The sequence below is a fragment of the Solanum verrucosum genome, unplaced genomic scaffold (assembly GCF_900185275.1).
Source record: "Solanum verrucosum unplaced genomic scaffold, falcon-dt-bn FXZP01000183.1, whole genome shotgun sequence".
Classification (NCBI taxonomy): domain Eukaryota; kingdom Viridiplantae; phylum Streptophyta; class Magnoliopsida; order Solanales; family Solanaceae; genus Solanum; species Solanum verrucosum.
The window spans coordinates 1,679,497-1,707,083 of NW_026020430.1; the positions used below are offsets into that span (position 1 = coordinate 1,679,497).

The 27,587-nt window shown below is 30.8% G+C and overlaps 4 protein-coding genes across 4 annotated transcripts; 3 read left to right on the forward strand and 1 right to left on the reverse strand.

Moving 5' to 3' along the window:
* The first annotated feature begins 987 nt into the window (after window positions 1–987).
* LOC125807434 (fatty acyl-CoA reductase 3) lies at window positions 988–5,864 on the forward strand. The gene is made up of 10 exons (XM_049487150.1): window positions 988–1,172; window positions 1,266–1,369; window positions 3,487–3,689; window positions 3,800–3,900; window positions 4,089–4,281; window positions 4,514–4,675; window positions 4,754–4,835; window positions 4,925–5,194; window positions 5,274–5,401; window positions 5,530–5,864. The coding sequence occupies exons 1-10, from the start codon at window positions 1,094–1,096 to the stop codon at window positions 5,681–5,683; spliced, it is 1,476 nt and encodes a 491-aa protein (XP_049343107.1). The 5' UTR covers window positions 988–1,093; the 3' UTR covers window positions 5,684–5,864.
* A 488-nt stretch (window positions 5,865–6,352) lies between these two features.
* Window positions 6,353–13,654, reverse strand: LOC125807428 (proteinaceous RNase P 2). Its single transcript, XM_049487143.1, has 7 exons — window positions 13,118–13,654; window positions 12,388–12,780; window positions 12,151–12,252; window positions 11,870–12,042; window positions 11,407–11,527; window positions 7,896–7,964; window positions 6,353–6,882 (listed from the first exon to the last, which is right to left on the reverse strand). Exons 1-7 carry the CDS (start codon window positions 13,622–13,624, stop codon window positions 6,589–6,591), a joined length of 1,659 nt encoding a protein of 552 aa, XP_049343100.1. The 5' UTR covers window positions 13,625–13,654; the 3' UTR covers window positions 6,353–6,588.
* A 3,651-nt stretch (window positions 13,655–17,305) lies between these two features.
* LOC125807682 (fatty acyl-CoA reductase 3-like) lies at window positions 17,306–21,537 on the forward strand. Its single transcript, XM_049487417.1, has 10 exons — window positions 17,306–17,453; window positions 17,635–17,738; window positions 19,117–19,322; window positions 19,413–19,513; window positions 19,732–19,924; window positions 20,037–20,198; window positions 20,345–20,426; window positions 20,784–21,062; window positions 21,165–21,292; window positions 21,390–21,537. Exons 1-10 carry the CDS (start codon window positions 17,306–17,308, stop codon window positions 21,535–21,537), a joined length of 1,551 nt encoding a protein of 516 aa, XP_049343374.1.
* Window positions 21,538–23,949: 2,412 nt separating this feature from the next.
* Window positions 23,950–27,018, forward strand: LOC125807439 (fatty acyl-CoA reductase 3-like). The gene is made up of 10 exons (XM_049487156.1): window positions 23,950–24,025; window positions 24,138–24,241; window positions 24,336–24,535; window positions 24,639–24,739; window positions 25,015–25,207; window positions 25,349–25,510; window positions 25,668–25,749; window positions 25,965–26,240; window positions 26,535–26,662; window positions 26,762–27,018. Exons 1-10 carry the CDS (start codon window positions 23,950–23,952, stop codon window positions 26,907–26,909), a joined length of 1,470 nt encoding a protein of 489 aa, XP_049343113.1. The 3' UTR covers window positions 26,910–27,018.
* Window positions 27,019–27,587: the final 569 nt, after the last annotated feature.

The following is a 27,587-nucleotide window of genomic DNA, read 5'->3' on the forward strand; positions in this document are numbered from 1 at the left end:
TAACTCCGCATAAATTTGAGTCAAGTAGAGCTTTACGCAACATAAATTCAATTATAAATAGGATTTAATATGGATATTGGGCAGGCGATGGACACCGGAAGGAAAAAAGAAAACTCTGCATGCAGCAGATCTTTAAATAATATTTTTCTGTATTTATTTTTATGTGAAAATAGATTATAGTTATTTATTATGCAAGATAATTGTTCGAATAACAAGTTGCGATTTCAATTTTTTTTTATTTTATATAAATGTAATATTTGACTCAAAAATTTATTGCAAAAAAAGAAGATTCGTTATTTTAAATTTTGGAAAAAAAAAAGGCTCATACTCGATATTGGAAAAATTATATTAAAGAATAGTTGGTTACTACTATTGATTTTTTGGATCAGGGAAAATTTGTAAATTATGTATTTGAAAGTTTATAATTATATGTAATCGTAAACATGTACTCATAAAAGAAAAAATATAAAGATATACAATTTATTAATGCGACGCCTTAAAATATTCTGATACCTTATTTATAAACTATATGATTTGTTCATATGATAAGATTGTATAAGCATTAAAAAAGCTTTGATAATTTTCACAATCGTAGGTATATATATATATACAACTTTAAAAATTCGAATAATAACGCAATGTAATTTCAAATCATATCCCAACAGGGTCAAACTACGCCGAATATTGATGTTGACCTCCCGCAAACAGAAAAAAATAGGGAGAAGCAAGGTGGGGAAAATCCGAAAATCTATAAATAGACACACTAAATTAGACTGAATTCATACAGTTAACTTTTCCCTGGACCATACATTGATATGTGAAAAAAAAAATATTAAAAAAATAATACTATATAGTAGCATTATTTTTTTCCAATCTACCAAAGAAATTATCAACAACTTTACTTTCGTGCACTCATTTCTATTTGTGTCATCTATGAGTGTCCCCCTTTTATTATAAAAATAAATGCACCCTATTTCTAAATTTGCTCTATTGTGCATTCTCCTGGCAACTTCTGTTTCCTTACTAATTGAAAAGTTATTTCTTGTCTTTTTATCTTATATTTCTTGATTTTTATTTCATCATACTAATACTAATGGAGTTAACAAGTGTTCTTAAGTTTCTTGAAAATCGATCCATTCTTGTTACTGGTGCTACTGGATTTCTTGCAAAAAGTAATTATTCTCTATTAATATCTTATCATTAATTTTTAATCTTAATTAATGGGGTGTTTAAAAAATTTAATTTTTTTTCCTTTTTGATTGTAGTTTTTGTGGAGAAGATACTTCGAGTACAACCAAATGTGAAGAAGCTGTATTTGCTTTTAAGAGCTCAAGATAACAACGCAGCCTTGCAGCGTTTCAACAATGAGGTACGTGCATATTTTTTTTTGGTTTTCGGCCACGTTAAGTTCGACTTATTTGAATTGATGTATGAGAATTTGACTTTAAAGGTAAAGTACTCCCTAACTACTAAAATCATATGTTTAATTTTTCATGAAAAATAAATTATTACAAGATATTTCTAACGATTTAGAAAATGGATGTTGCACTTAGTTCAACCTAAAAATAATGTTCATGAGATGATAATTATTCAACACCATGTAAAGGAGAATGAGACCATCGATCGGATGCAGAATTTCAAGAAGTGGATTCAGAATTTAAATTTGTTATATTTAACTTTTGAATTTATACCATTGAGCCTAATATTACTATAACCGTGGAGTGGTTTTTTGCAAAAAAAAATAGCGAAAAATATAGTAAAATGTCGGAGAAGTGAAATATTTGAGATCACAAAACGATTTTGCGAATAGGCTAAATATGAAAGCTTTTGAAATTATAAGTTCAAAACATTTTTTGCTTTAATTATGTTGAAAATGTTGTGATCACGAAATGATTGCTTGCGAATAGGCTAAATATGAAAACTTTTGAAATTATAAGTTCAAAACAAATTTTGCTTTAATTATGTTGAAAATGTTGTGATTTGAACTAATTGACTATACACTACATTCTCTCCTCTTCCTCCTCGTACTAGTTTTAATATAGATTTGTTGAAAAGATTACACAAAATTATTATCATTTTAATTTCCAACGTACCATTTCTTTTTCAATTAGAAATTTATGATCGTTGCTAGATGAAAACCTAAAACATTGCAAACTACATTAGTATTATTTGGTAAATATTTATTCGTACGCAGAAGTTATATATATCAAATTATATTAATTTAATTAAATGATTTAATGTGGTGAAAATTCATGTTATAATCATGATAAATGCTAAAAGTCGGTATATAAACACTTGTTATAAATTACCTTGGTATTTACTTATATAAATATCGAATACAGATAAATTTAAGTATTTAACACGAAGCAAGAAATGTAAAGAATCAAATGAAATATTCGTTTAATTTGAACTTTAAGAAAAGAAACTATTTTTAATAAAAAGGAATATCTAGTTATTACTCGGATTTTGAGGGTTGCCGTACTATATATATTTTTCATCAATTTCCTTTTATTTATTTCATCTTCTATTTTTTCTTGTGGTGCTACCAAGTTATCACCTAACTGGACGGACATTCATTTAATTAAATTTATTATATTCGTACAACAAGTCACAATACTTATCATAAGTTCGATTTGATCTTTTAAGTTATTCTCATTTTATGTAATGTTTCTTTTCTTCTTATTTTTTTGCATTTAACAATTGAAATATTGTTTAGTGAGGCATACGTATTTTACAATTTGAAGTTATATTTGGCATAATTGGAAGGACTATACCCTTATTTTGCGTTGGTCTTTGACATATACTTTACTATTTTTATTGTTACAAAACATGTAAGTCAAAGACCAACACAAAATAAGGGTATAAGTGCCCTGTCAATTTCTTCTCTTTGTGAGAGCCTATTTCACGAATTAAAGGACAAACCCCTTAAATATTTTTTTGACTTCCTTTGCCTCGCTCTTCAACAAAAAAAGGATTTTATGGTAACTATTTAATGCCAATAATATAATTGTCGATATGTTATATTTAACGACAATAATACAGTTGTTGCTATATTATATTTAGTGGCAATAATATAATATGAGTATGTATAATCATTACTTTATACAGTTGTCGATAAAGATTTTAACGAATCTGAATGCAATGACATTAACTCAAATGTTTTGCGGCAATAAATAGAACAAATTTTTTTTTACACTAAATATCTCTTTTGTTGTGTAGTGTGAGAAAGTTCGGAAACAATTGGAAAAATAAGAATATGATAAAATAAAATTAAAAAAGGATGAAAAAGGTAAAGTCCATTAGTACATGGTACAATTACTAAACGCAAAATTAAATAAGAATATGATAAAATAAAATAAAAAAAGGATGAAAAAGGTAAAGTCCATTAGTACATGGTACAATTACTAAACGCAAAATTAAATGGTATAGTAATATTTCTCTAGTACTTATTTGTATACATCAATTTCATCTTTTAATGATGAACAGGCAGTGGCAAAGGACTTGTTCAAGCTTCTAAGGGAAAAACATGGGGCAAATTTGAACAGTTTTATTTCAGAAAGGACCACGATTATACCTGGTGATATCACATTTGAAAACTTGGGGGTGAAAGACAGTAATTTGCTGGAAGAAATGTGGAGGGAAGTAGATGTTGTTGTTAACCTAGCTGCAACTACAAATTTCGATGAAAGGTCCGAATAACTAACTGTTCATAATAAGTGAAATACGATGTACAATTTGTTTTATAACGTATATCTAAATGCAAATTGATCACTGTTTTATTTTCTTCTTCAATTTTTAGGTATGATGTATCCTTGGGACTAAATACATTTGGAGCTATAAACGTTCTCAACTTTGCCAAAAAGTGTAGTAAATTAAAGGTTCTTCTTCACGTATCAACTGGTAATTGGTACCTTCTATTATTATTATTATTTTTACCAAATAATGATGTGATATTACTGAGGAACGTCTTTATTAGAATATTTTTGCTTCTCCATTGGGGCAATTAGCAATAATTTTTCTATGGACTTCCGAAATTATAATAACTCTTCTTCATGGTTGATTTTTATTTTGTATTTGTATTTGTTTAGCATATGTATCAGGGGAAAAAAGAGGGTTAATATTGGAAACACCCTATAATTTGGGTGAGACTTTGAATGGTACATCAGGACTAGATATTTATACAGAGAAGAAAGTTATGGAGGAAACATTGAAACAGCTCAGACTTGAGGGTTCTTCTCAAGAATCTATAACATCAGCCATGAAGGAGCTTGGCCTTCAAAGGTATTGTATTAATTTACTTGCACCCCGTATTTATATCAATCCAATGAATACAAGACACATATTATGCTCCTCACTAAACCATAGTTATGATTTAGTTATTGGCACCTTATAACATGAGATTGCTATAGAAACACAAAAACTTCAAATCCTGAATTTGTCTCGTCTGTTGTCACAAGATGAGATATATGTAAATTTGTGATGATAATAACAAGTGGAGCTTTGTTTTATGAAGAGCAAGGAAGTATGGATGGCCAAACCCCTATGTATTCACAAAGGCATTGGCTGAGATGATATTGGGAGACTTGAAAGAAGATGTACCTCTTGTCATTTTTCGTCCTACCATTGTTACTAGTACTCTCCAAGACCCTTTCCCAGGTTGGGTTGAAGGCATAAGGTATACATATTCAAATACTATATAGCTACCATATGGTTGAATGATTTTTATGTTTACACAAAAATGGTTGTTCTACAGAACCATTGATAGTTTAGCCGTTGGATATGGTAAAGGAAAACTCACATGCTTCCTCGGAGATCCTGAAGCCATCATTGATATAGTAAGTAGTAATATAATGATCTTCTCATTATAGCTGAGCATTCAACAACAGATAATGTTGAAATGTAAAACTTAATTATGTGCATGCAGATTCCAGCAGATATGGTGGTGAATGCAATGATAGTAACAATGATGGCTCATGCAGATCAAAGAGGAAGTCAAATAATATACCATGTTGGAACATCAGTTTCAAATCCAGTAACATTCGCATGTCCTCAGGATAGTGCCTTCCGTTACTTCAAAGAGCATCCATGGATTGACAAGCAAGGAAAACCAGTCATTGTTGGCAAAGTTAATGTTTTGAGTAGCATGGATAGCTTTGGCAGATACATGGCCCTTCATTACATGCTTCCTTTAAAGGTTTGTTCGAAACACAGTGATAAATGAACTATGTTCCTCCTCCTAATATTTTATTTAAACATCAAGTGTTGTTCTACAGGGATTAGAAATACTTAACACAATACTCTGCCAATTCTTTCAAGACAAATATTCAGAGCTTGACAGGAAAATCAAGTTTGTGATGCGGTTGATAGATCTTTATCAGCCTTATTTATTCTTCAAGGGAGTGTAAGTAAACTACTTACTTCTATAAGATCTAATTTACATACACAGTTTAGTATATAGAAGCTAAACTCGTCTTTATATTTTGTATGTAATATAATCAATCCCTCTCACCATGTAAAATTTTGTGACAGATATGATGACATGAACACAGAAAAGTTACGCAGAGCAGCCAAGGAGTCAGGAATTGAAACAGATGTGTTCAATTTTAATCCCAAGAGCATCAACTGGGAAGACTATTTTCTGAACACTCACATTCCTGGAGTGGTAAAATATGTATTCAAGTGAATGAAGTAGAAAAGAAATTTGTTATTTCCTAATAAATAATTGACATTTCTATGTGGGTGGTTATTAAGTACCATATATCCTTTGTTGCTTATTATTTTCAGTGTATCCATTTTAATTTGTTGTTCCTCTACAAGACTCTGTATTTCAATTGGAAGCACAAATATATGAAATTCTTTCCCAAGCTGTCTTCTTCTTTATGTGTCTTGTCTACAACCTCTTCAGAAACACCAGCACCAAGCGACGGACAGATGACTAACCTCAACATAGAAAAACTTGGGATGCCAAATTGCAAACACCACGACTAACCATCATTTTATAACTACCAACTATTTATTTCATATGTAAACAAAAATTTATAGTTGATATTATTACTCTTACCAACTTTTAAACCATTTATATCATATAATCATTACTCTAACCAACCAAATTTATGGTTGATATTATTACTCTTACAAATCTTTAAATCATTTATAGCTGATATTATTACTCTTACCAACCAAATTCAATCAATAAATGTTTGTGTTTTTTTTTAGAATAGTTTTGTGATAGTGTCATAAACTTCTGTTGTGAAGCTTGTTTGGTATAAAGAATTGGGGAAATTTTGATAGTTTTTACAAGTTCAGGATTTTTATGTTTATGAGCAAAAAATACAACTAAGAAATCCAAAGTGCATGCCCAAATAAAACTTCAACGTTATCTCATATGATTTCAGATCATAATTTCATCTTACATGGACAGAAAATCCCTTAACGTGTTCATTTGAGGAACATGCCGACCAGTAGATCTCCTCCAATTCATTAATTTAAAAAGAAAAAGAAAATGCTCCGCAACAAAACAGTTGAGCAACTTGACCAGGTAATGCATGCAGTTTGTAAGGTTCTGGAAAAGGTATCACCTTCAAATCTTCAAGATTGTAGACTGGAGTGAGATGGAGTTGGAGAAGGGGACCTCTCTTTCCTCTTACCAGCCAAACCAGAACATTTATTTAAGCTCCCGCCATTCTGACTTGTAAAACTACCTGAATGGCAAGAGGCTGCAATTTGATCAAGTTCACTAACTTGAGAAGCTTCAACTACGCTTGCATGTTGTTTATTGTCGGATTCACATGAAGCTTGTCTGGTGATGCAGAGCCAAGTCCTTGAAGACTCCTCAACCACCTCACCTGCCAGAGGCACATGCCATGACTCATTCTCGGATTCCTGAAATAGACATAGTAATATGGATGTAAATATCCAAAGACTAAAATACTAGAAAATTATCACATTAACTGAAAGCTGAAATTATAGATAGACATGTAACTACGAATCAATCAATAGGTCATAATAGATCTATTTTTTTAGTATAAGTTCATAATAGATCATTTTTGGTTTACCAGTCCAAACAATTTAAAGTTATGTCACGCAGAAACTTGTGATGGGATATCCAATATGTTGTAAGATGCAAGTTAAGGAAAAAGATCAAGCTCCCAAGAATAGACAGAAGTATTAATGCGCTTATGTGAGGTAACAATGGTTAGACATCTTGATCATTTTAACTCACTAATCAGCAACAAAAAAAAAAATCCGTCACCTTTATATTTTTTTGGTAAAAATACAATAAAAAACTGTATGGCTTCATCTGCATGATGTAACCCTTTCAAACCATTCTATCAAGCATCAATCACGTTGTTGGCTAGATCATGGCAGTGAGAACCTATATATATATGCTATAGATATCTCTTAGTTTTTTTTTATGACAAGGGAAACCCGCAGCCGCTACCCTTTGAGTGCGCACAGGGTAAAACCCCCGCTCCTATGCAATAGCTCGCAAACCACATAGGAGAGGTAACCCGCACTAGGCAAGCCCGGTGCGACGAGCTCGACCCAGAAGGCAAACCTCTTGCTTTCGCTGGCAAGGGGTTTCGAACTTGAGACCTCCAACATGGAAGTCCCAAGCCCAAACCACTGGGCCACCCCGAAGGGTATCTCTTAGTTTATCATCTGACATCAAGATCAGATGAAACCCAACATGCTCAATTTGTTCTTTCCCAAAATACCAAGAAAATACATATTGACATTAACTGAAAAATTGGAGACACGAAGAAAAAACATAATTGAGATGCTGACATAGTAATTAGTATTCGACAGTCATTTGTATAGTCAACTATGAACAAGAAACAAATTTCAAGGAAAGATCGCAGTTTAAAAGGGAATGAGAGCAAAACAGAATATACCTGAATGACAACAGAATATGTGGGTGGCATCAGAAGCTTAATCTCCCCTTTAACAAAAGTGTACTTGACCTACAATATTACCAAGATACATCAACTTGTCAAAATTATTTCTTTTTTTCCACGTTTATAATGAAGAAACATCATCTAATTAATCACCAAGACTGAAACACCATACAACAATTTACCACTAACTATAAGCATTATAAGAGGAGAGCGCATAAAAAGCCTACAAACAAATTATGAATAAAAGAGAGCCTAGAGACACACCCACCTAAAGGGTAATGAATGAATAAGTGCCTGAAACAGTTTTTGAAGTTTTTATGACATAGATAAGACCTTATCCAACAATCATTCATATGATCATTCATTGGTGAGTAAATGCTCCTGTTTTAGCCATTAAAGTGAACTTTTGACACTAAAGTTATCAAAAGACTGAAACTTAGTTGGCTAGCATTTGTCATACTCTCAGCTAAAACAGTAACCTAGTACTTGGAGACATTTTCACCTAAAGTAAAAGGTTTGGTCACCTCAACTGAATGAGGTGTAACCCAGCGAAAAAGAAAATGACCAAACCAGATGTGATTAATAATCTACCCAAGTAGAAATAAAAAGACTACTTTTTTTTAGAATTGTAAGAATGTCTTATGCATAAGAGCACAAACATAGTGCCAAAATTACAAACAACTCAGTTTTTCAATGTTCTATTTTTACAAACAAATAGAAAAACTACTCGGTGACAATTTGGAAGAAGCATGTTTGGAAAGGATTCTAAAATTAGCTTATTTTGGAAAGCATTTTTTTTCAAAAAAGTACTTTTATTGAGAAATAGTTTGTGTTTGGCCAAAAAATTAAAAAGGCTTGAGCATCAAATTAGTGTTTGGCAAAGATTCTTCTTTTTTGTGTATTCTGCTACATTCTGTTTATATGTGTTACTCTTGAGGATCATAACTCACAGGAACCTCAGCAGCATGATCCGCATAAGAACATACTGTTTATATGTGTTACTCTTGAGGATCATAACTCACAGGAACCTCAGCAGCATGATCCGCATAAGAACATAAGCTAATACACCACTTTACATGAAAATACGGATCAAAATTAATTGGCTCAAATAACTAATGTGTCTGCAAATAGCCTAATCATGCCACCAAATAAAGTTCTTTTGTTGACTTAGTCTATGAAAATGTTTTTGATAAACTTTTTCATTTCATTCGGCAAATTTATTTCATAAATAGTTTCTTATAAAAATTAAATATACAAATAAATATTTAATACTTAACCATTTTTATTTTATATCAAATAAATATCGTTCTTAAGGATTAAAATATTTTTTTTAAATATAATTTCTATCGTAGCAAATAAATATTTTTTGTATATTATTCAAAATTAGGAAACTTAAATAATTAATTAGTTACTAATTCATACAAATTTTATTTTAAGAATGACCAATTTTGTCAAAGAAGTTAATCTTGCAAACTGATTATTTTCAATTTAATTAATTCTTGCTATTTAATAAAGAGGTTGTAGCTTCTTTTTTTGACATAGGCAACTGTTTAAAGGGGTTGTAATTTAAATAGGCTAATTTGAGCAAAAACTTGGCAATCCAAAGTCCCATATAATCAGCCAATCCATGTGTGCCACGTAGGAAGCACATGGGTTGTGCGTTTCTTCATCTTTAATTTCAACCCTTCAATTCGATCTAATAGTCCTCATTAATTCAGCTTTTTACCCTTCATTTATATATATATATTGAGAATATTTCTTTTAAAAAAAAAAATTCCTGATTGTCCGATCAAACGGCCCAAATTAAATCAAACAATTTTTTCCTATAATCAATACACCTACCGACCCCTATACTCTCATTCTTCCCCAAAAAGAAACTCGTTCCTCTTTCTTCTCCAAACCCACACCCCTAATCTTTTCTACCTTTCCCATACCCCTAAATTCCTCCTTTCCCAAAAAAAAGATACACATCCATGTCCTACTCCCTCTTCCTTCAAATCGCCGCCCGTCACCTTGCCGCTCCCTCTCTTTTTCTTCTACCATCATCGGCAGGATTTTCGCGAAACCACAACTTTCCGATTAAATCAAGAAAAGGTGAGATTTTTTCAGCAAGATTGAGTTGTCTGATCGTTTGATCTGACGGTCAATATTAATCAGGAATTAAAAACAAGAAATATTATATATATGTAAAAAACTGAATTAATTAGGACCATTAGATCAAATTAAAGGGCTGAGATTAAAGATGAAGAAACACACAATCCATGTGTTTCCTACGTAACACACATGGTTTGACCGATTTTAGGGGACTTGGATTGCCAAGTTTTTGCTTAAATAGCTTATTTAAACTATAACACATTTCTTTATTAAATAACAATAATTAATTAAATTGAAAAAAAAAATCACTTTGCAAGATTAACTTATTTGACAAAATTGGTAATTCTTAAAATAAAATTGTATGAATTAGTAACTTATTAATTTTTTAAGCTTCTTAATTTTGAATAATATACAAAAAATATTTATTTGCAACGATAGAAATTCTATTTAATAAAAAAATTGATTTAACCATTAAGAATGATATTTACTTGATATAAATTTAAAAAATGGTAAAGTAGTAAATATTTATTTATATATTTAATTTTTATAAGAAACAATATTTATAAAATAAATTTGCCAAATGAAATGAAAAAGTTTATCAAAAATATATTCATATTGTTTCCATAAAATTTTTGTTATTTTTTATTATTATTACTCACGGAAGCTTAATTAATTAAATATGGAGAGCCAAAATTGAGTGTCAACAATAAGACTTCCTGTTAATTTGATTATGAATTACATTAACCTAATATTATTGATGAAGAATAAAAAAGAAAATGCAAGGCACCATGAAATATTTTCTGATCCCTTTTATTTGTCTGAAATTATAGATAACAATTCATTTTTGCCATCGAAGGTGGTTTGAGATAAATTTAATATTTTCACATTATTTTCAATACCAAGAACACAAGGATTTTAAAGACAGTTTATTACTTGTGAATTGATAGCATTTTTTATTTTTTTTTATGACAAGGGAAACCCGTAGCCGCTACCCTTTGGGTGCGCACAGGGTAAAACCCCCGCTCCTATGCAATAGCTCGCAAACCACATAGGTGAGGTAACCCGCACTAGGAAAGCCTGGTGCGACGAGCTCAACCCAGAAGGCAAACCTCTTGCTTTCGCTAGCAAGGGGATTCGAACTTGAGACCTCCAACATGAAAGTCCCAAGCCCAAACCACTGGGCCACCCCGAAGGGTGTGAATTGATAGCCTTTTTCAAAAGGAAGAAGAAGGAAGTAAAATGTAATTCACAATCCAAATCCTCAATTTCAATCAATCTATCATCTGAAGATGGAGTTCAATCATAGGAAAAATATGAAAACAAAAGTTACAAAAAAGTATATTTCAAGAATGCATAAAAATATGACTGTAAAGAATGAAACTATTATTAGAACAAATTCTTTAAGCAATTGAACCTGATGTCTTTCTTTCCATCGGGCAAAAAAGCTACTACCCAGGAGCTCAAAGATGTGATCTCTCATTTCATCATTTGTCACGAGCAAACACTTACGTTTCACTGCTGCATAAAGCCAGTACCTATATCATATTGCACGATGTCACACAGTATAGATTAACTGAGTATCCTCCAGGAAAATAATATTCAAATCATATGACCAGTTAAATGGATAAGAAAAAGAGGTATTTTATCACTTCCGGGGTAAAAAGTTCAGTGTTTCAAAATTATCACAGGAGCAACAAGGAAAGCAAGATAAATGATGACTACAAGAGGTCTCAACAATGTGGAAAGGATCAAGGTAATGGAAATCAAAAGTAATATAACACTGCTATATTCAAATTTTCTTTGATCATTAGAATATTTTTTAAAAAAAACTAGTGTAAGGGAGAAAGAGAGAAGTTCAAACGGTCTTCAGTTTTTACCAATCATCATTGGATCCAAAGGGTGTTCCGTAAAGTATCTTTTCATTTATCCACTCTTCAAGCAACTCTCTATAGCCAGCATTCTCAAGAAGTGTACGAACACGCTTTTTGTGTAATATAACCAGTGGCCACTTGTTGCTCCTGCTATGCAATTCCTTCACAACAGCAACAAGCTGCTCTATTGCAATACAGGATCGAACATTAGTCAAGTTGCTGCTTTAACAACATTAAATGGAAAAACCAAATGAAAGGCAATAAATAACAAACTTAATATTATCAACCTGTGCAATACTAAAGCCTCCCTCGGCAAAATTCTGCTGAAATAGCCCAACATTTGCTGCATCCACAACAACATCATAATCTGAATGCTTTTCCAACCAGTCCTAAACAATTCTTGGAGAAGTTAGGAAAAAAAAAACTCAGAAAAATACTTGAGGGACGCAGCATATATGTCGCATTTGAATAGAATAGTTGTGGCAAATCACATACAAAGAAATACCTAAAGATAACTTCCTCACCTGAAATTCCTTAAAATTGGAATGGACTTCCCTTTCCATAGCCAAAGAAGCAACTGACTCTGCAAATCTTTCTGTCTCTGCTCTGTCAATATCAACACAAACCAACTGTTCCCCACAAGTTAGACACCTCCCATCTGGAGCTATTTGGGACCTCTGTGCAAGCCATTTACCCTTTCCTAGCCATCCAAGACCATGCCACCCTCCACCATTTTGTAAAATTGTTTCTTTCACCTGACCCATATCCCAGTTGAATAACCCCACCTTAGTTGCCATTTCCCCTCCAAACCAACTCTGTATGATTTCTGCTGTCGTGTCACTTACGCTCCTGATTGACATTCTCAGTTTATGTAAATACTGATAGACCTTCTCTTCCCTTTCTTTCTCCACACTCACCTATAAGGTAAAAGTTCAATCAACAATTATGCCTCAATCCCAGATAGTCGGGTCATCATTAGGAATCCCAAATCTACATACTACAACTCGTTGAACTATTGATCAATTGACAAATTGGACTTCCCCGCAAACAAAACACATGGTGCATTTTTATTTGAGTAGTACAAATTTGCCCCCTCCCCACAACATAATAGCAAAAGTGCTGGCAACTCAAATCACTGAAAAAAGACTACATCTTGAACCACAAACTAAACAAAGTACAATTGAAATTACCTAAACACTCATCAATAAGTTAATTAGCAATAACTAGAACAATACAGAGACAAAAAGAACTCACCTTTAACAACCCAGCAAGCTCAGCTTCCTCAAGTTGCAACCCAAGAGACCGCATGTGTTCTTCCACTTGATAGGCCTTATCAGCCTCACCCATCTTACAAAAACAAAACAAAGCCGGTCCATAAGTCCTTAACTTCCCACAATTCCCCACCCCTTTAGCCAACTCAAATGCTCTATCACCATCGTCAGTTGCTGCCGCCAGCCGAGCAACAGCCGTGACAGTTGCCTCATTAGGGGTTATATTACACGAACCCATATGTTCAAAAACTCGAAACCCAAATTGAATAGCGTCATTTTTCGTTGATGGGTCTGAAAAGGAGTTGGAGCAGATGTAAAGAAAAGAATTGAAATGGTTATTGGAAAGGCGGATTATTGAGGGTTCTGAAATAGCGGATTCGTATAAGGAGATGGCTGTAGAAAGATCTTTCGTTTTCGAGCAATTGTCTAGGCTTAACCGGAATTGACCTTCTGGGGTTAGGTTTTTCTTCTTGTTTTTGGCTTTGTCCATTTTCCGGCAGTAATGGCGGCTGCGGCTGCAGAAGAAATAGTAGCTACACCTGAGTTTGGGTTTTGGAGTATAATTCGAGGGTTTAGTAATAGGAAAAATCTTTTTGTATTTTATCTATTATTTTAAATATTTTTATCCATTTAACTTTAATACATTTTAACTAAAAAAATAAAAATAAAATATTAATTTATTTTAAAATAAAAAAATAAAAAAAGATTATAATTTTTTAAATTTTCTGATCAAATTGTGTGATCTTAGTAATATATCAATGTTAAATACATTGCTTAATTGTCTTTAAGGGTCCAAATTTAATTAATTAATTTTTTTTTTAAAAAAAGGCTCTTAGAAAGACCTTTTATGTGGGCTATTTTCAATTTTTTCATACGTTAATACAAAATAATATAAAACTAAATATAAATTTGTAAAAGCATTACAAAATTTTGGATCAACTATTTCTTTTTGTCATATTTTATTGATATTACAAAAGAAATGAAAACTTTTTAACTGTGTGTTTATTTTAAAGGCATAATACATAAATTGGTCCTTAAACTTGGCTTCGAATTTTAAGTATGACCTCTAACTTTCAAAGTGCACAAGTAGGCACTTCAACTATCCAATTCTTAAACAAAAAAACACGCGAATCCAACCTGGCATAACGCGTGATTGAGATGCAATTCAGGCGCGTCAGGGGTATTTTTCGAGGCCCACAACAGTAAAAAAAAAAAGCGGAAATGACAATGACAATTTTACCCTTAATGAATCCCTTTTAAATATATCTTTATTTTTTTCAAATCAAAATCCCATTTTTCTTCTTCTTCTTCCTAATTCTAGTACTCAAGCTTTTTTTCTCTTTTTGTGCACAATTTCTGGTCGTTTTTTATGTGATGGCTTCTAATTTTTTTTGTCATTGTGTAAAAAGAACTATAATGAAGATTTCTTGGTCTGCAAATAATTCAGGTATAAAAAAAAGTGAATTTACATTCATGGTGACAGCTTCTACCAAAAATAAACTTTCAAAAAACAAAAATTAACATAACCAGACTAAATTGAGGAAGAACAACACATAAACATCCAAAAGATAAGAACTTTGACCACAAATCTTCACAATTTTACTTTGATTTGCAAAGAAATTAGGGCTAGGGCTCCGCTGATGTTGAGTGAAAATCGAGCAAATTGGGAAAAGAAAAAACGACCCTACCCTTTTGTATTTTAATTTCTTCTTTTTTTTAAATTATAAAATACGTGTAATTTTTTAATTACGTGGCAGTCACTGAGTGGCTCAATAAGCCACGTAGGAGCGTTTGTATATCACACAATTTGGTTGTTGGATTCGCGTGTTTTTTTTGTTTAAGAATTGGATAGTTAAAGTGCCTACTTGTGCACTATGAAAGTTAGAGGTCATACTTAAAATTTAAAGCTAAGTTTAGGGTCTAATTTATGTATTATGCCTATTTTAAAGAAAGAAATCTTTATATGGTAAAACTCAAAACTAGGTCGATAATGAGTTCTTTTCTCTAAAGTTTTGTACTTGCATATCATTTTTTTATAGGAGAGTTTAATATTGTACTACATGTCCAATTCATACATTATATGTTGCACTCTCATCACTAAATTTGTGCCTTGTTATCATTTGAATTTTATAAAAAAGTTTTAAGGAAATTTTAATATATTTGACTTAAGGTCATCAAATTTGATGAGTTGTTCCTGATTGGTTAATATTGATCAGTATTATTGCTCTGATTTTGTTTTTGAAATAATCCATTTAAAAATAAATTTATAATTAGCTTTTGTTGAAAGCTAAAATATAATTTACGCTATCATACAAAAATAAGATCGGATATTTATATGTATAATTTATATAAATTTCATAGTGTTAAGAGGTAACTGCATTACTTCCCTACTCCTTTTCAAATTACAAAAATCCCTTAAAATTTATGAATTTTGAATACATCACTAAACTTTCAGATACATCAGTGGACATTCGGATACATAGGTGAGGGATGTATCAGAGAAAGGATAGGACATCCGGATATATCAGCATACATACAGATCGATAGGTGAGGACGTATCAGAGAGGGGATAGGACATCAGGATACATCTAGACACATAGGTGAGGAATGTATCAGAGAAGGGACGGATGTATCCGAGAGGAGGATAGAGATGTATCAACTAGAGAAGAGTGATGTATCCGATAGAGGATTTTTGAAATTTTTTTAAATGATAGCAAATTTTAGATATTATGAAAAATAAGATGTGTATTTAATTAATTTTTCCTATTTTGATTCTCTAATACAAATATATATTACTATTTTAGAAAAATAAATACTTTTTGACTTTTTGGAAGGGTAAGTATACACAACCATTTGAATCTTTTGTTCATTTTGTGTAATGAAAGTTTGGCTAAGCTACGGTTTGGCCAAAATACTTTTAGGCCACGCCAAACTACTCTTTGTCCTAGACTAGATTGGTCACAATATATACTAGTCTTGAATTTCTCTTCTTTTCTTCTTTATTTCTTAACTTTTGGTTTATTTTTTTATCATCTGCCATGAACTTTTTTATTTGAAAGCTAAAAACTTGTAAAAGAGAAAAAGAAGAGTTGGAACTTAAATATTAATATCACACATTTTAGAGATATAAATTATCAACATTAATAGTACAAACAAAAACTTGAGTTATTTTTCTTTTTTTTTTTTCTTTCCTTAAAATATGCACTTGCTCAAAATATATCACATAATCTTGACACAAATAAATTCTTTTATTGCGTAGCTTAATATTTCACTACCCAATAAATTTTTAGAGAAAAAAATTAGGCAATGACATAATATCCACATGGACTGCATCCTTGAAAAATTAACCCTTCAAATTTTAGACCTCCTAACAAAAATGTGTGTGGGGTTAATCCACCAGAAATTATTTCTAAAAATAAACTAAATTCTTCATCTTAAATATTATGCAATTAACGGTATAAAAATAATTAACATTTTTGATCTTGATCTCCTAAATTACTGATAATTATTTTAGAACAATTTTTTGAAGCTAAAGTGATCGATATGTTTATCTGAGATAAAGAAATAATTTTTTTTGTAATCAATATGCTTTCTCTGACAAAGAATTACGAACTTGAACCTTCAACAAGAAAATTTCAAATCCAAACCACCAAGACACCCAAAGGGTATGGAAATAATTAAACTCTAGTAATCAGCTGAGTCACATGACTAAACACAGTAACAAGGGTGGTATTGCCTAGGTAATAATATAAAAAGACGTGTTAAAGAAGCAAATTAAAGTAATTAATGAGGGGCTTAAACACTTAGGCAAGGGTGAATCAAAGTTTAAAATCAAATGAAATTTGAATTCAACATAACTGTAATTTTAGTATTTTTCCGTTGGTTTTTACTTGTCATATTTGATCTTGACACACCCATTTATCAATAATAGTTGATTAATTATTTTATTTATAAAATAAAGAATTGTGATATATACTGTCATTTTCATGACTGACATATAATCAAAGTCTGTTGCAAATTTTACTGACATTAATAAATTCGATCATAATATCATCACAAATCAATTAGGAAATATTGTAATAAATTTATCCATCACAATTATTCCAATTGATAAATTTGTCTTTTTTTCTTCTTCTGGTAATAATAACGTACTCCACCTACTTTCCTTGGAATGCTCAACTTCCTCTATATAACAAGTCCAAAGATCCATATTATCAAGTACAAGAAACTAAATAAATTGTTGTCATCTGAATTGATTGAGGAGTTCATGGAAGGCAAGACTATTTTGATTACCGGTGCTACCGGTTTCCTCGCAAAGCGTACTTTCTTTCTCTTATTCTTTTCGTTATTTCATATTATATGACATATTTCTTTAAGTGTAAAATGTCATATCTATTTTTAGTATAAGGATCAAGTAAAATAAAACAGAGGATACTATATTAGTTCTTTCGAACTACTAATTAACATTGCATTTGTTTTTGATTAAATATACTTACATAGTTGTTATGGAGAAGATACTTCGTATTCAACCAAATGTGAGAAAACTATACCTTCTCATTAGAGCTCCCGACAATAACTCTGCCAAAGAACGCTTCACTAGTGAGGTAAGAACAACTTCATTTAAATGTGCTATACATGTCAATGTTATGCATGCAATCATGGGCGGAGCTACCCTTGCCCGAGGGGTGTCAAGCGACACCCCTTCGTCGGAAAATTATGTTGTCTAGGTAGGCTAAATTTTGATTTTATTCTATATATATTATAGTTGGCACTCTTTAAAACAAGATGAAGAGTTAGCTTAGTGGTTGAGGGGCCGCAGAATATCTCCTTAATCTTTGTTCTTGAACGTCAGGGGTTCGAACCTGGTTGGGATTTCTTATTTTTATAACGTCTTTTTTTATTAAAATTAAGACTTCAAGAAGCGTCTTTTGTTTTAAAATTTTAGAAAACTGAAGCTTTTTTTTTCCCGCCAATTTTTGAGCGATTGACTTAAATAAAGTTGACTTTACTATTTTATTTTTTAAAAGAAAAAATGTACTTTATAGATTAAACAAATCCCTAATTTCAAAAATTAAAGGGTTTGAGGAGGAAGAGCCCAAAAAAATCATTTTTGTTCGCTGCCTTCGATGTGACTCTTCGTCGGGAGTCGCCAAACGATTCTGATGATGTAATTATTTTTTGCTTTCATTAGTAAAATTTATTTTGTTGAATTTTATGTGTACTTACTACTTTGTATTTTGACACCCCACAATGTAAATTCTGGCTCCGCCACTGCATGCAATTACAATAAACCATAGGAGTACTTTTAGGCTAAAGGAGTAGATATTGATGTTTGAGCAAAACTAAAAGTAACCGTCAAAAATTGTGATCGAATAGATAGAGTCTCGTCTTCGAGTTATGAGAATTTAAAAATTCAATAAAAATGCCTTTCCCCTTTAATAGTTTTACCGGACAAGCGGACACAAAATCAAATTAGTTTGGACCTTAAAGTAAATATCGAATGAAATTTTCTTTTTTACTACTATAAACATTATTCCTTTTGTCTCGTTTTACACGACACTATTTTAATTTGGAAAGTCAAATAATTTTATTGTTGATGACTATGAGTTTATGAATAAATTAAAAATATTTTTAATCAAATTAGTATTGTTATATATAATCACTAAAAAGGCGAAAAACTTTATTAGTCTGGTTTACTAATTAAACAAATTATAAGATTATCAATAAATATGGTAAGAGATGGACAAATTAGGTTATGACTCATTATTTTGTCCGTTTTAACTCAGCTCAAGTAATGGAAAAGTTGTAGTATATATTATATGGGTATAAAGTATATACATAACCTATACATTTTGCACATGTTTTGCAAACTAGATGATCCAATGGTTCAGACTCATTAATTATTTATGTTAACTGACCAACTCATATTAATATGTTTATATTCAACTCAACTCGTTTATTTGACATTTCTAATTTACACAGGTCATGATGTCTGAATTATTCAATGTTGCAAGGGAAAAGATTGGTAGTGAAAACCTCAAATCTCTCATGGAGGAAAAAGTGTTTGCAATTTCAGGTGATATTTCATACGAAAATTTGGGAATTAAAAACTCCAAATTAAGAGAGGAAATGCACAAAGAAATAGATATAATAATAAACTCAGCTGCAGTGACCAATTTTTATGAGAGGTATATATACTAAGATGAATTTAAAATAATTTTTTTACAATTTCTCTCATTTTTTTCATCTAATTTTTCATTTATATTTTATTTGAATAGATACGATATTGCAATGAATGTCAACGTGGTTGGTGCCATGAATGTCCTTAAATTTGCCAAGAGTTGTATAAAATTAAAGATGCTTCTTCATGTGTCTACCGGTGAGTAATATAATTAATAGCTATCAATTTGCTTATTATTTATCTCCGGTTTAATAGAATAGTAGTTGGCCTAAAGTTGAATTTTGTAAAGTGACTTTAAATATAATTAATAGGATCTTTAATTTTTATATATATTAATTTAGATATATTATTTTATAAGTGATGTGATTATATTATATATTGTTGTTGCATAAAAACTTACTCTCTCTTTTTTATAGCTTATGTTTGTGGTAAAGCGATAGGAATTTTACCAGAAAAACCATTTGATATGGGTGAGACACTTAGTGAAAATACTTATTTGGATATTGATGTGGAACGAGGCGTGATAGCAAACAAATTAAAGGAACTTGAAACTCTAAATGCGACACCAAAGGAAGTTACAATAGCCATGAAAGAACTTGGCATGCAAAGGTCATTACAATATGCTATATATATATACTAGTTCTCGAACAAATTCTGATGTTTTTATTATTCTTATCATCAATTCACAACATTGATATAAAATTTTAATTGAAATAACTAGGGCAAGATTACATGGATGGCCAAACATATATAGCTTTACAAAAGCAATGGGAGAGATGATTTTGGGACATTTGAAGGAGAATTCACAGGTTGTTATCATACGTCCAACGATTATAACTAGTACCTACAAAGAGCCATTCCCCGGATGGATTGAAGGAGTGAGGTAACTGAATACTAGTAGATACAATCATATTGTTTGTTTTAGATTGTTGATTATATAATCAAGCAAATTATAACGTGTTTCTTCATCATTGTATATCCTTAGCTTGTCTCTTACATATATATTATAGTATTTTGTAATTATAACAGAACAGTGGATTCATTTATTGTTGCTTATGGAAAAGGTGTACTGAAATTCTACTATGGTAATCCTGACTCAAAACTTGATGTGGTAAGTAATTTTTATGTTTTCCTCTCCATTTTACGGTGTAGAATTTTTATAAGGCGTCATAACACTCTTTTTAAAAAACTTGCTAGTCTAGAAGTCTGTTAGTCCATCTCCTGGATCAACCTTCCATCACGATCATCAAATACATCTTCTAATTTTCCCCACTAGCTACCTGTCACGAAGATCCTCTCGACCATAGAAAATTAGTTGATAGAAAGAGCAAATAGAGTTTCATTAAAGCTTCGTGCGATACTTGACAACTTACTCACTAATCTTTCAAGATCGTGGCGGGACATGACATACCACACTGCAATAGTACATTGGCTTTGATTTTTTTTCTTCTTCTTATATTACATACAGATTCCAGGTGACGTGGTGGTGAATTCAATCGTTGCCGCGATTATAGCACATGAAAATCAATATTCTGAAGATGTAGTTATTTACCACATCAGTTCTTCTTCAAGAGATGACCCTCTAAAAAATTCAGATGTAATGTCTTCCACATTTCACTACTTCACGAAAAATCCATGGGCTAATAAAGATGGGAAAATTATCAAAGTGGAAACTCCATTGCGTCCATTTAGCAGCATCGATAGCTTCCACAAACACATTTCAACTCATTATTTGCCACTGTTAAAGGTTAGTAATATATTTTTTTTAAAAAAATTAGACTTTGCAATATATATACACACGATTTCAATAATAATACTAATTATCTCATGTGTTTAAATGCGAATTCAGATGTTAAAGTTTGTGAATATAGTGTCATGTCATTTCTTTGACAAAACGTATAAGAATATGGAAAGGAAGATGAATACGGCTATACGTTTATCTCAATTGTACGAACCCTACGTGTTTTTCTATGGAAGGTATGTACGTATGATTATTACACTATTAAGTAACATGTTCTCTCTTTTGACGTGCATTTTCTTCGATATTAATGCTAATTAAACACATATTTTACAGCTTCGATGATGTTAATACTGAAAAATTAAGATTGAGAATGAAGGAAATCAACATGGATGAAGTGCTCAATTTTGACCCTCGTTCTATCAAATGGGAAGATTACTTAATGAATATTCACATTCCTGGAGTTGTGAAGTACTTGTTCTAGGGATCTTATTTAAGCTTATGTTTTACATTAAATTTTAACTGAATAACTGTAAAAGTGAAAAGGAAGTCAATTGGCATGAGCCTCTGAGCCCCCAGTTGGATTGGACCAGAAATAAAGTTATTAATGGACAAATTTATGAACATTTCAGTTGGATCAATTAACACTTCACATTGCAGCCCAAGTCAACTTGGGCTGTAGGAAGAGATTTTGGAATATAAATTGCTACTTTTTTTTTTTTTGCTTTCCGGTATCTGCATTGAAGGAGGGAAACACTTCAATTTTTTCGGACTCGAATTCAAAATCTCTAATTAAGAAAAATTCACTCCACCATATTCTTTGGGAGTAAATACTTGCAACTAAAAATACATATTCCACAAAAAAACAGGCAAATGAAATTAATAAGAATTTTCATTCACAGAATTGAAGACAAGGTTTTATTAATCAATCTCATAATTAGTATTCTTGTCTTGAAAAAAAATCAAAAGCACTTATTTTTAGGAGAATCTATTTTACTTTTTTTAGCTTTTGCTTAAGAATCGAATTGAACAATTGTTTTTACTATATTTTATAAAGTATAACCAAACACCTTCATCAGCTCTAAAAAAAAAGTACTTTTTTTGAAAGTAAATACTTCTCATTATTGAGAAGTTTGGCCAAGCAATTATTATATATTCCACGTTTCTAATTTATTACTATTCTTTTATGTATTATAGGTTTGGTTAGCTAAGGGTTTGGCCAAAATATGTTTAGGCCATGCTAAGCTACTCTTTATCTAGAGTACTAGATGGTGAAATTAGCTATATGAATTTCTCTTCCTTATTTATTTCTTAGCTTTTGATTTTCACTACTTTTACTATCAATCTTTTTATGGATACCTACGTCACAAGTAATCTGACAGTACAACATTTTAAGGATATCAATCATAGGCTATTGTTTGTACACATGATTTATGATTTGCAGGCTACCTCATTTCAATTCGATTCATTTCAGTTCAACTAACTTTTTCACAAATCAATAACACATAATTTATTAATTTAGTTTATTTTAGTCCGTTCAAACTCAATCTAATCCGCTTTTTTAATACCTCTTATACCAAATAGTGCTTTGTGCGTTGTCAGTTTAATTTGGGTTCATACATACCATATTCAATCGAAGAAAAATCATTTTCTTCTGTTCAATTTGTCAGGTCCTCTCATTGAGGCTATTTGGTTGTTACTTGTTAGAATTATTTCTCTTCCGTATTTATTGAGAAGATCATGCTATTTAATAGCTATAACCGAATCAAAGTTTAAAGTCAAGAGAATTGAATTCAAAATAATTGTAATCTTATTATATATAGCAGATACATCTGAATATTTGTGTATCTATGGAGTATGGACCCAAAAAAAAAAATATGTCTATGATTTCTAATATGTAGAACCTAGGGAAGTAGATAGATATCAACGTAAACCTGCATTAAATGGATTAATTTTAGCATAAGATAAAGGCAGAGGTATATTTGTGTTCAATTTTTTTTCAAGACGTAATTGTAACCGGGAAAAATCCTTTTGATCAGAATGGTAAAATAACATATTTCACACTATTTTATGTTACCTTTTTGAACATTTTTACCCTTTTAACTTTAATACCTTTTAATTAAAAAATGGAAAAAAATTCAATTTATTTCAAAATAAAAAGGATATTATAAACTTTTTAAATTTCTGACCAAATTCTGAGGCTGTCCCAACAATCAGGGGTGTATTTCTTGGAAGACTCAATTCATTAGATAAGCCTAGTGCATAATCACTGATAGGATCATTCCTGAAATTAACAATAATTAATGGGCACACTTTGAAGCAAGTTGATCCTAGAAGACTAACTTCATAGCTCACTTAGATCAATCAGTTCAAGCATTGACAAACCCGGGGCTTTCACGAGTTCACGTGAATTTATGCTTCTCTTCCGAGATTATAGTAGTGTTATGAGATTAGAAACTAAAATCTTATATATTTTTCTTCTTCTCCTTTTTTCTTTTTAAAATTGGATAACACCTTTCTAAGTGATTCTTGCTAGCACTTTCGGTAATAGTGCATTGCATCCTCTCGAAATCCTTAATATCTCTTTGCTCTATAAACCTTTTGTACAAGAATCCCTCTTTTTGTTATATTTATAGCTTTCATTTTATGACGGAAAAAAAAAGGCTTCTACGTGTCTTGCATGAGTGAAAAACACGCGAACAATTAATTGTGTAAAAAATGTCAAAAGGATACAAATTAATTCAAGTGTCTAAGAGAAAATTGATACTAACTTCAAGAAGCTGACATGGTTCCGCCTATATAATAAGTACAAAAATCCATACATCAATTACAAGTTGCACTTTCATAGAACGAAATTGTAGTCATCTGAATTAGCCAAAAATAGTTAATCTCCCTAATGGAATCACGTACAATTGAGCAGTTCCAAGGCAAGACTATTTTGATTACCGGTGCTACCGGTTTCCTTTCAAAGCGTACTCTCTCTTCTCTCTTGTTATATCAAATCTGTTTAATTAAAGTACTAATTACTTAATTCCTCGGAATTAACTAAAGTTGCATTTGTTTTGATAATATTGACATATGCAGTTCTTGTGGAGAAGATACTTCGTATTCAACCAAATGTGAAGAAACTCTACCTTCTCATTAGAGCTTCTGACTACAACTCTGCCAGAAAACGCTTCACTAATGAGGTAATTAAGACGAGTTTCTTTTAAATTATATTTGATTGTTTAAATATATTTTACATCGCTAGTGAAAAGAAATTAAACTAACACGTACGTATAGGTCATGATATCTGAATTATTCAGTATTATAAGGGAAAAAATGGGTAGTGTGTACTTTTGCTCTCTCGTGGAGGAGAAAGTGTTTGCAATTTCAGGTGATATTTCACAAGAAGATATGGGAATTATAAATTCTCAATTGAGAAACGAGATGTACAATGAAATTGATATAATCATAAACTCAGCTTCAACCTTTGATGAAAGGTACAAATATAAAATTGTTAATATAGTTTTCAAGTTTTTTTTTAAAAATAATTAAAATAATTTTATTTTCTCTAATACTTCATTTAAATTTTGTTTAATATAGATATGATATTGCAATGAATGTCAATGTGGTGGGTGCCATGAATGTCCTCAAGTTTGCAAAGAATTGTACAAAAGTGAAAATGCTTCTTCATGTATCTACCGGTAAAGTTAATAGTACTGTTTAGTCAATTTGGTTATCAATTTTAGATTGGTTAAATTAAATATGTCAAAATGAATTGAGTTAATAAATAGGAGATTATTAACCTGTCCAAACTTAAACGAATTTTGCAGGTGGTCTTGTTTTGATGGGCTAATTTTGCTGCCCCAATTTATCAAATATATATACTAACATTATAATATTTTTTTTTGCATGATATCAATTTTATCGAATTAATAATTATCTTACATATTTTTTAAATTCTTCATTTTATATACAGCTTATGTTTGCAGCAAAACAACAGAAATTGTACGTGAAAAACCATTAGTTATGGGTGAAACATTTAACGAAAACTCTTATTTGGATATGGATGTGGAAAGAAGAGTGATATCAAACAAATTAAAGGAACTTGAAACTCAAAATAAAACACCAAAGGAAGTGACAACAACGATGAAAGAACTTGGCATTCAAAGGTTATTACTCCTAGATGATATATATATATATATATGAGATAAATTCAACAAAAGAAGTGCAACAAATTCTTAAGTTCATTATTCTCGTAAAATTGAAAATATTAGTATACAACTTACTCGAAATAATTGATACATAATTAGGGCAAAGTTACATGGATGGCTATACACATATAGCTTCACAAAAGCAATGGGAGAGATGATTTTGGGACACTTGAAGGAGAATTTACAGCTTGTTTTCATACGTCCAACAATTATAACTAGTACCTATAAAGAACCATTTCCAGGATGGATTGAAGGTGTAAGGTAACTAAATACTTATAGACACAACATTACTTTTCAATTTAGGTTGTTAAAAACATAATTAAACAAATTAAATCGTGTTATTGGTTTAATTTAATAAGATATATATATATCTTTTATACTATCTTTTATCTCTTCTTATATTGTTTTCTAATAACAGAACATTGGATGCATTTATTTTGGCTTATGGAAAAGGTGTTTTGAATTTCTTCTATGGTAATCCTAACTCAAAACTTGATACGGTAATTAAGTTATTTAATTTCCTACTTTTATAATTAATTTCAACTTGGTGATTATACCTCTATTTTAAGGCAATTTTTTACCTTTTAATTCCATCTATAAAATATAAAGGCCAAAGTAAATATATGAATAGCTCCTAAAGTTGATGCATTCTCTTTTTCTTTTAGACATTTCAACTGACAATTAAATATTTGACATATGCCTAAACGCTATACAGATTCCAGGTGATCTGGTGGTGAACGCAATTTTTGCAGCGATTTTAGCACATGAAAATAATCAATGTTCTCAACAAGTGCTTATTTATCACATCAGCTCTTCTTCAAGAGGCCCTCCAAGAAATTCAGATATAAAACATTTCATGTTTCACTACTTCACAAAGAATCCATGGATTAACAAAGATGGGAAAACTATCAAAGTGACAAAGCCTATATTATTTAGCAATATATCAAGCTTTCGAAGACACATTTCAATTCATTATTCCCTGCTGTTAAAGGTTTATTTTTCATATTAGTTGTTTACCTTTATTTAGTATCGTCCTTAATAATCATTTGGTTTATTATTAACAAAAATAATTGCACAATAAAATTTTGTACAAGTCATTTAACGTTTGATTTGTCATATGTATAAGAAAAAATCATATACCTTAATGTGGAGCTTGATAATCTTTATATAACTAGTATGTGAACAAAAATTGACGATACTTTTAAATTGTAATTATCAAATTATTTAGATTTTTTTCAAGTTGTCTTTCAATTGTATTGCTAATTCATGTTTTTAAATGTTTCAGATGCTAAAGTTTGTGAACCTAGTGTCATTTCATCGATTTGACAAAACATATGAAAATATGAAAATGAAGATGTGTAAGGCTATACGTCTATCTGAATTATACGAACCCTACATGTTTTTTTATGAAAGGTATGCATACGTTGTAACTTTTATTTTGTTCAATATTTAGCATTACATTCTATAACTAATAATCCAAGAATATTAATGCTAAACAATTATTTTTTTCAGCTTCGATGATGTTAATACTGAAAAATTAAGAATGACAGTGAAGGAAATCAACTTGGATGAAGTGCTTAATTTTGATCCACGATGCATTAATTGGGAGGATTACTTTATGAATACTCACATTCCTGGATCTGTGAGATATCTGTTTTAGGGATTATATATAAGCTTTTTCTATATGTATGCTTAATTATAAGATTTACTTTAGCGCTTTGATAATTAAGAAGGTTGTTTAATTTATGTGTACTCGTCATATATTTTCAATCAGGGGCGGAATTAGCATATATAATGCGTGTTTTTGGAAATCTAATAATTTTTGTGCGAATCTTGTATTTGTTTTTTTTTTATATTAATAATGTTAAGAATAGATAGTATTGAAGCTTATAATTAATGTCAACAAAAGGAATTGGAGTAGTACTTGTAATTTAATCAAATGTACATAAGAATGATTTTTTCATTCTTCTTTATATGTTTTGATTTGATTTTTTTCATTCGCCGGAAAAATTTGAGAGACTCTGTCTCTGATCTGATTTTTTTCCCAATGAATTCTCATATTTCCTTTTAGAACTAATAATTTTAATTTTAAATAAAATGTGTTTTGGTGGAAGAGAGGGGGGGAGAGAGAAAGAGAGTGACGATCAGGTGGATTTCCATCTTTTCCGTCGAGGTGGCGATGATAATTTTGAGATCTTGAAAAAAAAAAAAAAAAAAAAATTTTGTAGATGAATGTATGATTCTTTTTTATTTTTTTCAATGTATGGTTCTTTTTGTTTTATTCAAAATCAGTAGCATTATTATGTTTTTGTAAGATTTTCTCAAATTAATGTGGTGG

What these genes read in the sequence shown, in the direction of transcription:
- LOC125807434 (XM_049487150.1), top strand. Translation starts at nt 1,094, where the DNA reads ATGGAGTTAACAAGTGTTCTTAAGTTTCTTGAAAATCGATCCATTCTT. An exon ending in CTGAAGCCATCATTGATATA is followed by an intron (nt 4,836 to 4,924) that starts GTAAGTAGTAAT and finishes ATGTGCATGCAG; the next exon opens with ATTCCAGCAGATATGGTGGT. An exon ending in ATTACATGCTTCCTTTAAAG is followed by an intron (nt 5,195 to 5,273) that starts GTTTGTTCGAAA and finishes GTTGTTCTACAG; the next exon opens with GGATTAGAAATACTTAACAC.
- LOC125807428 (XM_049487143.1), bottom strand. Translation starts at nt 13,624, where the DNA reads ATGGACAAAGCCAAAAACAAGAAGAAAAACCTAACCCCAGAAGGTCAA. An exon ending in TTTGGATCCAATGATGATTG is followed by an intron (nt 11,528 to 11,869) that starts GTAAAAACTGAA and finishes AATATGATATAG; the next exon opens with GTACTGGCTTTATGCAGCAG. An exon ending in CATATTCTGTTGTCATTCAG is followed by an intron (nt 6,883 to 7,895) that starts GTATATTCTGTT and finishes TGTCTATTTCAG; the next exon opens with GAATCCGAGAATGAGTCATG.
- LOC125807682 (XM_049487417.1), top strand. Translation starts at nt 17,306, where the DNA reads ATGCTCAACTTCCTCTATATAACAAGTCCAAAGATCCATATTATCAAG. An exon ending in GCTTCTTCATGTGTCTACCG is followed by an intron (nt 19,514 to 19,731) that starts GTGAGTAATATA and finishes TCTTTTTTATAG; the next exon opens with CTTATGTTTGTGGTAAAGCG. An exon ending in TACGTGTTTTTCTATGGAAG is followed by an intron (nt 21,293 to 21,389) that starts GTATGTACGTAT and finishes CATATTTTACAG; the next exon opens with CTTCGATGATGTTAATACTG.
- LOC125807439 (XM_049487156.1), top strand. Translation starts at nt 23,950, where the DNA reads ATGGAATCACGTACAATTGAGCAGTTCCAAGGCAAGACTATTTTGATT. An exon ending in GCTTCTTCATGTATCTACCG is followed by an intron (nt 24,740 to 25,014) that starts GTAAAGTTAATA and finishes TTTTATATACAG; the next exon opens with CTTATGTTTGCAGCAAAACA. An exon ending in AAAGAACTTGGCATTCAAAG is followed by an intron (nt 25,208 to 25,348) that starts GTTATTACTCCT and finishes ATACATAATTAG; the next exon opens with GGCAAAGTTACATGGATGGC.